This window comes from Dermacentor andersoni, chromosome 1, assembly GCF_023375885.2.
Source record: "Dermacentor andersoni chromosome 1, qqDerAnde1_hic_scaffold, whole genome shotgun sequence".
NCBI classification, from domain to species: Eukaryota; Metazoa; Arthropoda; class Arachnida; order Ixodida; family Ixodidae; genus Dermacentor; species Dermacentor andersoni.
In genome coordinates, this window is record NC_092814.1 from 199,097,807 (window position 1) to 199,112,802 (window position 14,996).

Genomic DNA, 14,996 nt, shown 5'->3' on the forward strand with positions numbered 1-14,996 from the left:
TCTACCGCACAGCATTCCTGCAAGAGGCTGTCAGAATAGTGCCAACTTTTTTTTTTTTTTTTTCAAGATCTTCATTTATACTGACCGTAGCTAGTGAGGTAGGTTGACATACAGTGCAGGAAAAATTTAGCTTATGTTGCTTTGTAGGCAGGTTGCACAAAAATAGACAAGAAAATGTATGCTATATAAGGTAGTGCCAATTTATCTAGACCATTGAAGATGCATTTCTTGATGATTAAGCCGATAGTAAATTTACATTTTGGTAAAATGCAGCGTTGGGGGCCTCTGCACTCTGTCAGTCTCTGCATTACAAGCCAACATCCTGAAGCTTACGTTTCTGATCTGCTGGTCGAAAAAGGTCTTGCTCTGCCAACCTTGCGTTACAAGGTAAGTGCACCTACTGTAGCAAAGCGAGGCATAATTGTTAGAAAACCGTCAGTGTACACGAAGGCACAGTTCCTTCATCACAGATGCTAAATTTGCTTGTATTTGTGTACTAATTTATTGGCCTGTGGCTTTGAAGATTGCAACATCTTGGATTGCTAAAATTTGCACTCAACTTGTTATATTCAGCTGCAGATAGACTCTTGGTCTTCCTGTGAGTTGAGTGAGCAACCAGTAGCACTAGTCCAAGCAGCTCACCTGTGGTATTTAGTCAGCAGACATAGTGGCAGTGGCATACTTGGAGGTTCAGAATCATAGCTGTAGCAGGCCTTCTGGATGCAAGTTGTTCATTAAAGGGGTACTGACACAAAAATTCTAACTTGAAGTAGCTGACCGTTTGCATTGCTGAGAGCTCATGGGTATGATCTGTAAAGTGTCAATACCAAATGTTGCTTCGAATGCACCTTAATTTAATTTTGAAGTTTGTGGGAGAGGCGAATCGGAAATGTGGCACCTATCGATATAGTTGTCAGTATAGGCCCTCGTCATGAACAATCTTACGTCGAGTTTTGGCGATTGATTTCGGTGACGTGCAACATCATTGACTTGTCTCGGCATTTGGAAGACGTTTCAGCACTGTTGTTTCAGCGTTGGATGGATGAAAACAACTTTATTTTAAATCCGGCAAAGTTTAACGACCCGGGCTCAGGTCTCCCATGAGGGGACTTCGAGGCATTGCCTCATCGCTGCCTCTCGGGCCTGCTGGACAGCCCACTCTTGCGTCTTAAGGTTGGAGCTGCGCAGCGCGGCGGCCCACTTCGACACAAGAGCCTCCGGAGCTACTGCCATTGTAGCGGGTTGTATTCACTGACTGCACACGAAGTGTACGCACAAACTAATGAAGTGTGCAAACCGCAGTGAACTGGTAATATATTGCTCTCCAATGCCATATTTTTGCACAAATTGTGCAGAACAATGCCATATATGTGAAAAGTGCAAACTGTCATTCAACAGGAAACAGGTAAAGTAAAAAAGTCTGCATTTTGGCGCTTCCTTGAAGATTTTTGTTCGTATTCAGTTTGAGTTCTGTTCTCTCTTGGCATTTCTGTTGCGCAACTGAACCAATGCACCATTTACAGCTAATTTTGCTCTAGTTATAAAGAAGCCTGTATTATTGTACATTGATATTAAAGAAGGAAGGTAGTTTGCACTGCACTGCGCTGCTTCTGTGCACACACATTCACTTCTCTGTGAAATACCAAAAACAGTTAAGTTCAGTTGAACAAGCTTTGTCACTGTGAATGACAATGCATTATCAGAATTGCCATGTTGCTTCACACGCAGTTACTTTTATCACAATAAAAAAAATTGTAGCATTTTAACGCAAATTTGCCTTTGCTTTACCATTTCATCAAATGTATGTCAGTAATGCAGAAAAGTTCAAGTTATTTTAAGGATAAAAATGGTTTTCTTTAGTTAAGCAAGAAATTACCACAGCCATCAAGCAAGAACTATAACAACCACCGGAAGCTGAGTGTTAGAATGACCTGCATTTTTCGACTGCTTCTTGCGAGGTAAATTGGTTACCTTTATAAAAACACCTCAGGCACAGGTAAGGCTGGTCATGTAACTACTAAGTGACAGTCATAAAATTATGTGCTTAACCCTTTGTTGCATGAAGAAAAATTACACATGCAGACTGTGGTTGCTTTCAATTTTCTTCCAAAAAAGCCAAGTAACATTTTTTTCGTGCCTTCCAATGTTTATTTTGCAAGATACAGAATGTCCACTGCAGTGGAAAACGTGCGCATCAGCTCCAGTGAGAGCGTAGGTGCCGATAGTTTTCTTTTGCTCCAGCAGGCGAAGTTCCTGTCGCCACATTAAAGGGGCCCTGAACAACTTTTTATCAAAGTGGAGAAAGGTGTTTGAAGTGAAAATAAGCTATTTCATAAATGCTTCGCTGCAAAAAGTATTTCAGGGCATTCCGCAGAGGTGAAGTTATTGGCAGTCACATAGCCTTCGCTGTGCTCCCGTTCCTTCTTCAATGCCTTGCACTGCAAAAGCTACGGCAGAGTGGGGCATGCCCACAAAGCTCCGCCTTGTAAGTCTCACCGTGGTGCTCAGTATAAATTTCATTTTGGATGTTAACATAGACTCCACAGCTTCCGGTTTAGGTGCCTACAACATGCTAAATGCAAGCCAAAAGCAGTTGTCCTCAGTGAGCCACAGTGCGTTTGGTGAGTGAACCCGTGGTGACATCCTGCGGCGTCCATGGTATGTACACTGCGTAGCCGACTGCAGCTACCAATAGCAGCCGTATGTGGCAATTCGCTTTATTACAAAATAAAGCATCCAGAAGAGAGTGAGGAGCAGACTTCTGTTTGAAAAGAGAGCATTTGAGAGAAAGGTGACTGCGCTCTGCTTGTGAGCTCCACACACCGCATACAACAGCAAAACTTGGCTGAGATATTCACAGCGGCATGTGCTACCTGCAGACCGTTATTTCACCAAGCCTGAGGCATGGTTCAGGGCCCCTTTAAGAAACGTTAGCTTGAATACAAAAGTATGGATGCAGTGAAAGTTACTTTGCGTTATGGAATACGAAAGGACAGTCACTTTTGTCGGTAATATGCAAGTATACCTTGCTGTCGCCTAGCAAGGAACTGATTTTTGGGTGAGGGGGGGGGGGGGCGTGCACTTGGCCGGGGAGGTGCTGGCTGGGCAAGCAAGTGTTGTCATGCGTCGCTTTATGCCATATACCCTGATACAGACATTCTAGGGATGGAAGGAAGAGGGGCGTACATCCCCAGTGCCCCCCTCTCACCCCCCTTGGCTTTGCCCCTGATGTTTTGCATTTTGTGCAATTATATATGTCACTTTGCACTTGTCAACCGAAATTTTACATATTTGTGCAGTACGTTATCTCTGATGGGACAAATAATTGACGTGGTCGTAATGCAGGTGGTGGCAGCTAAACTTGCTTTGATGGGTGGTCTTCATTCTGCTGCGGCATGAGCTGCTGGTAACTCATTAAATTGTTTCTTCCTACTAGCTCGCTGGATAATACAATGAACAAAGTGTTATTAAAGGAGATATGAGGCAAAATATAAAAACCAATCGAATTGTAAGTGAGAAGAGCTAGGACTACACTGCATAGAAAAAGCTCCCACGCACGTGTTGTAACTGTCAAGCATGGTGTCCACTGCAGTGGAGATTAAAAAAATTGCTGGCTCTCCCGTAATCGAGAGTACATGCAGGCATGAAATGGCAACTGGCAAAGCAGATTGGTTAAAGATGATACTAGACACAATCTTAAAGTGGGTGTAATGCCTGTTTGCAACGGCACACCAGACTGCACCACACTGCACAGCGCCCACCGCCATGGTGTGCACTGGTCCATATGGATGTTGCCCAGCTAGAAGAAAACCGGCTGGCCAGGGAGATAGAATGCATGCACTGGCCATCTAGAAGAACAGTGAATTGAATTCTGGGGTTTCATGTGCCAAAAACACAATCTGATTATGAGGCACGCCATAGTGGGGAACTCCGAATTAATTTTGACCACCAGGGGATCTTCAGTGTGCCCCCAGTGCATGGGGCACGGGTGTCTGCATTTTGCCTCCATCGAAATGCAGCCACTGCGGCCGGGATTTGATTTTGGGACCTTTTGCTTAGCAGCGCAACACCACAACCCCCAAGCCACCTTGGCCGGTGGTGTGAGATGGTGGGCGGGAGTTGCAGTGCAACGTGGTGCCATCTCTCAAGGTGATGCAAAACTCGCACCGTGGAACTCTTACACCGCTGGCATTCAGCGCTCAGCACCAAAAGATGACAATGAAGTGTATGGTGCCCTGTACCTGCCTTTTGAATATCGCTATTGGAAATGACAAATAAAATTTCAGCATACTAGAAGTTACAGCTTCGGTGATATTGTGAACAAACATTAGGAAGAACTCTGAAGCAATATTTTTTGTAACTTGTTTGGGCAGTAACTAGCATATGTAGTGCGGTCCTGTACAAAGGGTTGGAGGCCAGAGACCGCATTTCTGTAAGCTTTGACTGGTTGCGCGTATGATTGCGTTTTGTTATAACTTGCCCGAACGTTCTCTCTTGAGTGCCCGGATAACGGCTCTGGCTTTTGGCTCAAGGTCACTTGAAGGTCACCGACAACGGGAGCTGAAAGCATTTCATGCTTAAAAACATGTTCTACAGAAAGAACTTGGCTTCACTCAGCCACAGTATTTAGGGGCCTTGCCTCCCAAGGGTTCTTTATCCTGTGTAGGCAGTTATATGTGTAAGTGGGGTGATGTGCAATTTATCCACTATAACATCAATTCACTATCTTTGAAGCTGAGTTGTGGAGAAACGCTGGTTGGTAGCACCCTCTAAGGGAGCTATAGCAAACTTCTATTATCCACTGCAGTTTACACTATGCCCAAGAACTTCTCGAAAGCACTAAACTTACTCCAAAAATCGCCAAAATTTGTCCACTTTGGTGGACAGCGTGCAACAAATGGTTAAGATCAAGTGTATCGCATGATAAGATATGAGCACTTAAGAATAATTTTTCTACTGCTAAATGATCTTCACGGCATCTTATGTTTGGTTGTCTCAAGAGACTGTGGAATGACCAACACATCGCAACAACGATTCGTTGTTGCGCTGCCCTCATGTCTCGCTAAGACTACGTCAGTACAAAACGATACAAAATGCTTTTTGTAATGTGCCTAAAATTTAAAGCAGCAACAAAGTCTAAATGATTGTGGTGAACGAAGGCCGCAATTATTGCACTTTGAGATGGATGATGAGCTTTTTCTATGTGCTGGCACGTTTTCTTCAATAACGATTAAACATTGTCATTCGAGAGCTAACAGTAACAGCTGGGAAGAAGGACTTCATGAGTGCCGTATGCTGGAGTTGCACACACAAATTTTAAAGAGGGGAAGTGTTGGGGCATCCCTTTGAATCTTCATATCTGGGGAATTGCTGCAGTCACCAAGTATTGTGTCATTCCAGCCTGCGCTCTGCTCCATTTAAGTGCAAGAATGTGCGAACATATTAGCGCTCCCATGTACGTGCACGATCATTCCTCGCTGTGGGGACGGTAGAACAAATAAACCTTGGCCTAGGGGGGCCTTGATGACCTCCTCGTGTGCATAGAGGCACCCTACCTTGGCCCAGTCACCCACATTATCGGGAGACGTCTTAGTCCTATTGCATGACAGCTATTAATGCCAATGCAGGTAATTTAGCATGTTGCTTTTATTTGTGTGTGGTTGTTCAATCACTTATGGCGACGTGATTGCACGTGGTAAAATGTAAATGCGAAAGTTCTAATGGTCTGCGCATTTACTCCCAGGAACACTGTAGCAGGGCACATATGTCGTATTTTTTAGTCATCTTAAGCACCTATGTCTCAAGATACAAGGGCGAATCAGAAAGTATGTGCCCCTATTGCGATGGCAATTATACGGGCACTCCAAATGCATTTTCACGTACGGCATCACCGTGAAGTTCCGTACAAAGTCCAAAGGCGATAACACCGTTGCCATGTGTTGTATGCTGTATGTGAGAATGAAAGCACGCGAGGGAAGCCGACGATTGGGGTGTCAATCTGGTGTGCGCGCGAACAAAAGAACGCGGACAGCAGATGCGCTGTGTTCTGTCATGCAATAGGTCATGGGGGATGGGAGAGGGGGAGGTGGCAGCGCTGTGCTCCAGCGGCAACTGCGCATTTTGCAACGAGGCGGAAGGGGAACTGACGATCACGGCTCGCTCTCGAGTATATATAGAGGAAAGTGGGTAGGCAACGCGGGAGGGAGGGGAGGCGGGGAGGGGGCCGTCTTTGACTCCGCCAACAAGTGCGTACTTACGGCCGCACGACTGTGCCATATCTCTTGAAAAGGATCTGCAGCCGGCTCATACCTTTGTGCGCGCTATGTTCTCGCCACTCTTGTGTTGAAGCGATAGACCGATCGAAGGTCACTTTGCTCGCTGTTGCTGCGTCTCGCTGCTGCATCTTCAACAATTGACAGCAGCTGCATGCCGCGGAGCTACCGGCAGAAAGGGCCAGGCTAGTCTGAGAAAGGTCCACCGCTTGGAATGGATAAGTTGACTTCGCATTTATTGCCGTAATTTAGCTAAAGAAGAAAAAAAATTGGCCGATGATTACGCTTCTTGGTGATGCGATCATTGAGCGCAGCTGCTGCCTTATCTCAACAACAGGCAGCATACAGAACATGCAGTGCTAAACGGAGGCGGTTCTGCATTTCGGATTGGGCAGCCCACACCACGATCCGCTGCTATCGAGCTGGCACTCCAGCGATGCGCCATCTTAGTGGGTCACCTCCGTGGAGAGGGGGCGGGGGAGGAGATCAGCAATTATTATTTAATGTTTCTTCTGAGGTGGGGTGAGGGATTGGGTAGAGAACAGGGGTATTGAGTAGAGGTCACACACTCATTCACTCACAGACAGGTAGGTCTCAATGTGGCCGCACAAGGTTGGGGTGGGAAGTAGAAGTGAGGGGAGAAAACACTATGACTGTCTTCGAGTTACCGCAACGGCACTGCGCTAGGTAAGGGGACGTATAGGGCAAGAGTGGAGGCAGGAAAAGGACAGCCAGGTGCAAGCACAGCCAGAGGCGACAAATACCACTGAGGAATGCACCCCACAAACGGGGAAGCAAGAGACACAGCTGAAAGCCATACAGTCATGTGACGCGGAGCGGCTAGTTTTGTCTACAGCTTGCGAACAGCCTGTTAGTCAATATGTATGAAAAAAAAAAAAGCTCTTCAGCGCATAAACGATTTCGCTTGTTTTTTTTTTCTTCTAAGTGATGAGGGTAAAAGAACAAAGTTATTTTATTTGTGCGCTCTTTGTTATACTAAGGCCATTTTATTTTACTGCCACAGGTATTGGTGCAATGCACCCGGAGAAATCCATCAGGCATGCTTTTCATGATTGAGGTCATGATGTGATGAGCCTAGCATGCCATTTCGCGCATCCCTTGATTCCATAATGAATATGGTTAATTGACTTCAGATAATGACTGACACCTGCCATAAATCTCGGAAAAATTTAGAGGGATTGTTCAATCATGCATATATACTTGTTTGGCAAGATACAACCTAAAGGGTGTACATTTAAGAGTGTAGGAGTGGACGAGACCCTGTACAGAAAATTGCACCCTTTGGGTTGTATCTTGCCACGCAACAATAATCGTCATCTGTCTTTTCCACATTTCCTTTCTTTAATGCTGCGAGCCCGGTACTTCCAAGTCATGAACGGCATACGCGTTATCAGCATGACAGAGCATTCGCAACAGGAAAATAGCGAGCTCAGCATTTTCAAGAAAGGAAACTCAAGCAAGACAGATGACGATTATCGTTGTGTGGCAAGATGCGACCCAAAGGGTGTACATTTGGTTAAGAGTGTAGAATGTCTAGTGAAGGTACAAACAACAGTGGCTGCACCATCAGATACACTGACATGTGGATAATGTGCCACGCTATCTTGCACCGCGTGGCTCCAGCAGCGAAGTTGACAATCGCCCTGTGCCATCGACACCGATAATCCACTCATCGGAAGATGCGATGACAGAGGCTCCTGCGTTTCTGCGTATGTACACGCGAATCAGTAGCTGAGATCGCTTCGTAGAAGGTGACACAGATAGAAAGCCCCCATCGCCGCAAAAATGGTGCAACACTGGCAGGTCACAAATTATACTCGCATTGTAAGCGTGACATAGCATTATTGACAGGAAAGTAGTGAGCGCAGATATGTTAAGAAAGGGGTGTTTATTTGCCACATGATAATAGTCATCTGTCTTACCTGCATTTTCTTTCTTTAATGCTGCGAGCCCGGCCAAGTCACGAACAGCATGCGCGTTATCAGCATGACAGAGAATTCGCGACAGGAAAGTAGCAAGCTCAGCATTTTCAAGAAAGGAAATTCAAGCAAGACATGATGATTATTCTTGGGTGGCAAATATACACCCCAAAGGGTGTACATTTGTATAAGAGTGTTGTGTGGCAGATACACCCCAAAGGGTGCAACTGTTTTTATGCAGGCAGGCATTTTTGCTTTATTCTATGCATATTACAATCTAAAAAAACTTCAAGCAAAAAAAGGTTTCGTGCTTACCACTGCTCTGTTCTTGCTCAAATTTAGCAGAAATATCAAATTTTTTGGTCTAGATCGTTCAATGTAACACTTTGCATTGTTACTTGCCAGGTTTTGTTGAGACAAAATTTTCAATTTGCCTTGGTTGGCGCCCTTCGCAGTATGTGATGTTTAAAACATGGCGGCTATGTCACTTCCGTTATCTACAATACAAAAAAGCATGGCCTCTTCGAGATTGGTTTTCATTGATCGTTAGGGGGTACATGCAAGTGATGCAGACGAATGCAGCTTCGCATATTTCTCTTAAATGGGCCCTGAAACTCATTTTGTAACTGATCATAGCATGACTTCACTGTTGATGGGTGTCACCTCACAAATCTCCTGCCGCAATCTTTTTTTAGAATCCTTCAATATAAGTGGAGATAAAGGTGATTATCGCATCAATTTGCAGCTTTCTTCTTTCGTCTCTGAAAGTGACTAGTGCTCTGGAAGCTGTGCAGGATAATGGCAAGGGGTCAAGGCCGCACCCATCTTTTTTCTCTTTACAACACTACCCTATTTTCTGGTGTATAATTGCACCCTTGTATCAGACGCATATCCCCCCCCCCCCCCCTCTTGCCAACAACAACAAAAAAAACTATTTGTGCGTAAACTTTGATATATAAGATGCGCCTTCGTATAATATGCATATTTTTGTATATACAAAGGTACACACTTTGCATGTTCACGGGTTCGCATGCGCGTATTTCCGTCCTGAAATGCCGTACTTCACTGATTCTTATGCGCTCATCTCCTACGCATAACTCATTAGGCAAGCCGAGAAAAAGACCTCACACCATCTTGTGTGTGCGAAAACGAAATTGTTTTTCATGTCAAGTGAACATTGTATAGGCTAATTATTATTAGGGCAGCCATGAAGCATCTTATCTTCATTAGAGTAAAGTTAACGTATAAGATGCACCATTGTATAAGACTTGTCTCCGAAAATTTTAGGTTAAAAAACGCGTTGCACAGTGTGCGGCACTTTCTCGATTGGACACAGGCTCTTGGGCGGCCTCGCTTCACCACGCGCTGGAGCTTTATCACCCATCAGAGCACATGGCTAACACAGTAGTCTGAGCTGCGAGAGCACTTGGGCTGTGGCATCACACTGCGGAGCCCGCCTGTGTGACCTCGGAGGCCACGCATAATTTTAGCTACCACTGAACATAGTTCTAGCCACCCTAGCTATGGGCAGCCGTTGTGTGTTGACCGGAAGTGCAAAGATTAGATACCGTTTTGGTCTTTTCGAGATTGCAGACGTGCAGTTTTCTTGTATTTAACACAAAATTGGCAATCATGCTATTGCTGAGAATGTTCTCGTGACCACAAAATACACGAATACCTGTTGGGCCACTTGCTGAGGCTTTCTTCGTAACTGCTGACGTAATTGCGAAGGGGAGCACAAGTGATTTTATGGTTTTTGACGCGAGATTATAACTTGCCTTCGACATGCATGCAACAATATTTGGCTCACATGTTCACAGGAGCCTCGTCTAGAAGTGTTTCAGGGCCCCTTAGATTAAGAACCAGGCAAGTAACTTTGCTAAGTGTTAAATTTAACAATTTTGACCATAAAATGCAAAATTTGAGCAAAAACAGTGCAGCTGCGGTAAGCGCAAAATGTTTTTTCTGAGATTAAGCTAAATATGCACGTCCCTGTACGTAACATCCTTGCACTGGCCGTGAGATCGACTGGAGTCGCCACCTGGTGTACACTGACATAACCATACGTAATGTAGATGGCAGCTCGTGCCCTCTGCTAGCCACTTAGCATACCACTATGGACAGGCTATTCTGGACATTGTCAAATACTGCCATTACCAAATTTGACAGCATGGCGGAATTTGACAGAATAGCACTCCGGGTTTACATGTATGCATACACCATGCATATCCTCTGAAGATTGTTCCATGGTATTAGCGCAGTTGTAAATACTGGTATGCATTCCTTGACAGTGTATAGTCTTTACGCTGTAATGATTTCATTGAAGTCACATGCCGTGTGATCGTTGCACCCTTTGTTTGCCACAATTAGATTTCGTTGCCGCTTATTGTTTCAAGCACTTCACAAAAAGCATTTGGCATCGTTTTAAACAAACCAAGTGGTGCTGTGAGACGTGGACGCAGTGCTCCTCTAGTGACTCCTTGTTGTGATGTGATATTTAACACAATTCTTGTTACAGTGAAACATGGATGATGTGGCGCATAATCTCTTATATACATATGATATGTCTAAGTATATAGGCTATAAGTCATGAAGGTCACTCAGCAGTAGAAAAAAATCTGAACCACTCACATACTCCCACGAACCACTCACATACTCACCACACTTGGACTGGTTCCTACCGCGCTCCAACTCTGTTTGCAGTGATGCGGAGATCTCTAGAGAAAAGCCAAAGAAAGCATGTCCCTTCTGAACACACTATAGCTGCTTGCAGAGGAATCGGAGTAGCCACGTGATGTTTTATCTCAGTCGTGCTCCCAGATAGAAGTTGGAGTGCAGCACTATAAATGAACCAAGAAAATGTGTTCTGAATGCTCAATTTCAACCAGGCGAATGTAAACCGCGCCGCAAGAGCACTTCAGACTGGTCGATAGCGACCAGTAGAATGTACCATTAGTGTTACACAACGAACCTTATCTGTGGCTATGCTGTCCTTTTACTATATTGTTGTGATCTCTCTACAGAGAAATTATCTTACTTACAAATCGTCCTTTGTGTGGAGTTTTCTTGACGGGCGGTAGCGGCCAATATTTTCTAAAACACATTAACTATCACTATCATGCAAGAAACCATGCAGAGACAGCTCTGTATTTAAGTGCTGTGTTTTTACAGTTACTGCAAAAAAGTGCACATGAAGCAGTAGTTAAATCCTGCTAATGAGTGGTCTTTCACATTGGCGAAATTTGCCTGACTGAATTTAGTAAATGTGTTGCGTTTCGTATGGGAATAAAAAAAATGTATATGTATGCGTAGAAGCAGTGAGGAGCATGAGGAGGTTGGTGCTAGCTCTAAGCAGATCTAGCCTTTCTTAGAAGTGGTGAAGTATAAGATTAGTATAAGACTAGTATAAGATTAGCAGGAAGTGCTACATTAGTTGGATTGCGTAACATCAATGCCAACAGTATGCTGAATGCAAGCCGAACATGCTGGGAAAACGCCAATTAAAAAACTTGAGTGTTACTGAGTGCCAGTCCCTTGTTGAATGACAGTTTACGCTTTCTATATTGGGATGTTCTGCGTGTTTCATGCAAGAATGTGGCATTGGCGACATATTCTAATAGTTCACTACAGTCAAGTCGTTTCATTAACAGGCAATCGGCTCTAACCGCTCACAGCAAAGCGTCGCCGCGTATATTCCAGTGCGTGCCTATCCACACCAATGCCTTCCTTGTGACCTCCTTTATGTACCCTGTTTCACCCTAACTTGGCACACAGTGAAGGCTGCAGGACGTCTGCACTCCACACTGGAAAGAGCCATCCACTTACATAGTTCATGGTCTTTCTGTCCGTTTTTTTTTTCTCTCTCCTAATGTGAATGTTTTTTTTTTTTTCAAAACAATTTTTCTCGATCTCATTACTCACAGGTTTTGTTTTTCCAACGTACATGTGGCGCCACCTGGCTTTTTGATTTGGAAACAAGCTGGGCCATGGCAGGACTGGACTACGCGCTCCACATGCAGTCCAGTCCGGCCATGGTTGGGCACACACAGACAAGGAGGTTGGGTTGCCAAATACGCAGGCACACGCAGTGCATACACCACTTAGACAGGAGTCTAAAATGTCTGCACTGTGGCTTTTTTTTTTTTTTTTTTTTTTTTTTGAGCAGACAACAGCCTCCACTTCTTGCCACGGCGGCGGCCAGAGTGATACACTGAGAGAAGTCGCATGGCGTTCTACCACGATACTATTGGCCCACAGCGCTCTCAGCCTTCCCCGTTTGTCAAGTTAAGCAAGAACAGAGTATAGTAAGAGCACGGCCTGACTGCACTTCCCACTTGCGCGCACCTAGAGTCCAGTCTGGCTGTGGTTAGAGGAGGCACTGACGGTGGCGCCACCTGTAGTTGGATCTAGCGGCCATAAGCCGTGGTGCCCATAATTGCTTGGTGGTGCATGTGAGTGCCTTTGTAATGATGCTTTTGTGTGTGTGTTTGTGAGTGGGCGCCCAGAGTTCTGTGCTCTCCTTGCGAGGTACAAAATGCCTTAGACTGATTGTGCCATTAATGAGTACCAACACTGCTTGAGTAGCACTACCGGCATATCCTACCACTTCCCATCAATGCTGGCATACAGTGGCGTAGGCAGGATGGAGCCAGCCCATTGCATGGGGTAGATTGACCCAGCCCTACCTGACCCATATAAGTGCACATGTAAATGCGGATGGGTCGGGTCTGGTTAGCAGGCTGCAATGATTCATTGAACGTGTTGTTTTATCTCTGGCCTCAATGCAGGCTGTCGCAATAATCTCATCCGTCAGGTTTGGGGGCAAGTGGCGGTGCAAAGGTGCATTATGCATTCCATAATGGTGAATGTCCTTTAGTAATACGTGTGTCGCACAGTGCACTTACAATTCAGATCGAGCCTGATCGGGATTAAGTTTCTTAGTCTTGCGATTGGCTCCTTTGCGCAAGCAGGGGAGGGAGCCAATCACGGTCAAGAATATTGATGCAAATCAAGCTTGATTGCACTCGAAAGTGGCCATGTGACTAAGTTCACTGCAGTACAGATATGTATTGCAGTGACATCATTTACTATGCAGAAATTTAATGCTGACAAATGGAGGCCTCAGGAGAGCATCTGAGGGCAGGATCTCTAAGGCACCCAAGGGGGCAGTGGCACAACGAAGTTGGAACCATTTGCTCATTTTGTGTCCTGGTGGCACTGCCAAACTTTATTGTAATGACACATTGTTTGTACTTGCTAAAATTCTTGCGTCCTTTCACCACATTGCACAACTGTAGTGTAGTGAAAGTTAGTAAAGCACATCCATCAATATGGAATGCGCATGTGACCCTTGCCGCAAGAAAGAGAAGGTGGGGGATACACTTCCCCCCACACGATCAGTGCGCCTCTATTGTGCGCTATTTTTGACAGCAAAAATTAGCTGCATAATCTCATTTGTGCACGTCTATTGGTTGTCTAGTTTGCATGTAAGCATGTATTGAACGTCTGTATTGAAATTTGTTTGCACCTAACCAGCACTATTTTTACTAAATCATACATTGTTACCCTTGCTCTTTACCTCTAGCGAATAATGGCGCAGCTTATGGAAGGTGAGCCATTTTCCACAGTCCTACAAGAGGATGATGGCATTCCAAATGAACCTTCATCAGTGAACAGTGGCAGTGATACCACAGCCCAACGACCAACAGCTGCAGAACACCCATCCCACTACCCTTTTCTAGCCGACCAGTACCTGCAAGGAGGCCTCATGCCTCAACCAGCCCATCTCATTGTGACAGCTCACAGTTCTCAGCCATCTGACCAAGCTGAGTCATGTGACCATGCTCAGCCTGGTGACCAGACCATTGCATCCAATTCACAAGTAATCAATCATGCTCAGGCACTGGACCAAGACTGTGCTCATGCTCCGACGATTGACCAAGCTGAGCAAATGAAGGGCATGCCATTTGCACCACTAGTCCAGCGTAGAGCACCACAGCCAGTTGCCTGTAGCATACGAAGGCCTATACCTCATCATCCTGAGGATGTCCCTCGCAAGTTTGTTATGCCGCGACAGCCTACTAAGAATTACATGCGTGAAATGGTTGCTGTATGTCAACGCCGAGGGATTGCACCCCCCAAAGACTGGAAAAAGCTTGCAGAAGAGGAAGATATCCGATTAAGACGAATCCATGGGCCATCGTTTGCTTCCTCAACTGTGCAGAAATTTACAGAATCAACGGCACAAACAACCATGCAGCCATCATCACAGGCTGCCTCTCATTCAAGTGGAGAGCCAGCTGCTCAGTCATTTAAATGCCCCGAACCAGCTGTTGCTGCATCAGCTGTGCAACCGTGCCCACAGTCAGCTGTACAAGATCCTGCGCAGTCGGGTGGAGAGCCTGCTGTACAGCCAACTGCTAGTCCTGCTGTGCAACCTCCTTTTGAACCATTTGTGCAGCCAACATCGGGTCCTGCCATGCTCTTCCACATGACACCACCTGCTCACCTGTATCCACTTCAGGAACCCCAGCCATCAGTGGAAACTTCTGTGACGTCAGCTCCTGAAGCACCACTGAGTCAGGTGCCTGAATGCTCAGCCGATGAGCCTTGTACGACTGTTGAGGAGTAAGCACATTTATCTCTCGCTCGTTACATTTAGAGCCTTCTCTACGTCTTTGTTAAAAAAAAAAAAAAAAAAAAAAAAAGCTTTCAAATGTTTTGTCTGCTCTTTTGTTGCTGCCCTGCAGACAGATATTTTAAAGATGTCATTTCAATATGACTG

General features: G+C 45.3%; 1 protein-coding gene across 3 annotated transcripts in view; it reads left to right on the forward strand.

Annotated features, from left to right (window-relative positions):
- LOC126547037 (uncharacterized) overlaps positions 1–14,996 on the forward strand; it is a 199,023-nt gene that overhangs the window by 151,256 nt on the left and 32,771 nt on the right. For all 3 annotated transcript variants that reach the window (XM_050194864.3, XM_055062941.2, XM_055062942.2), the window contains 2 exons: positions 274–387; positions 13,797–14,839. In XM_050194864.3, the coding sequence (XP_050050821.2) occupies positions 274–387; positions 13,797–14,839 (1,157 nt within the window). The remainder of the gene's footprint in view (positions 1–273; positions 388–13,796; positions 14,840–14,996) is intronic.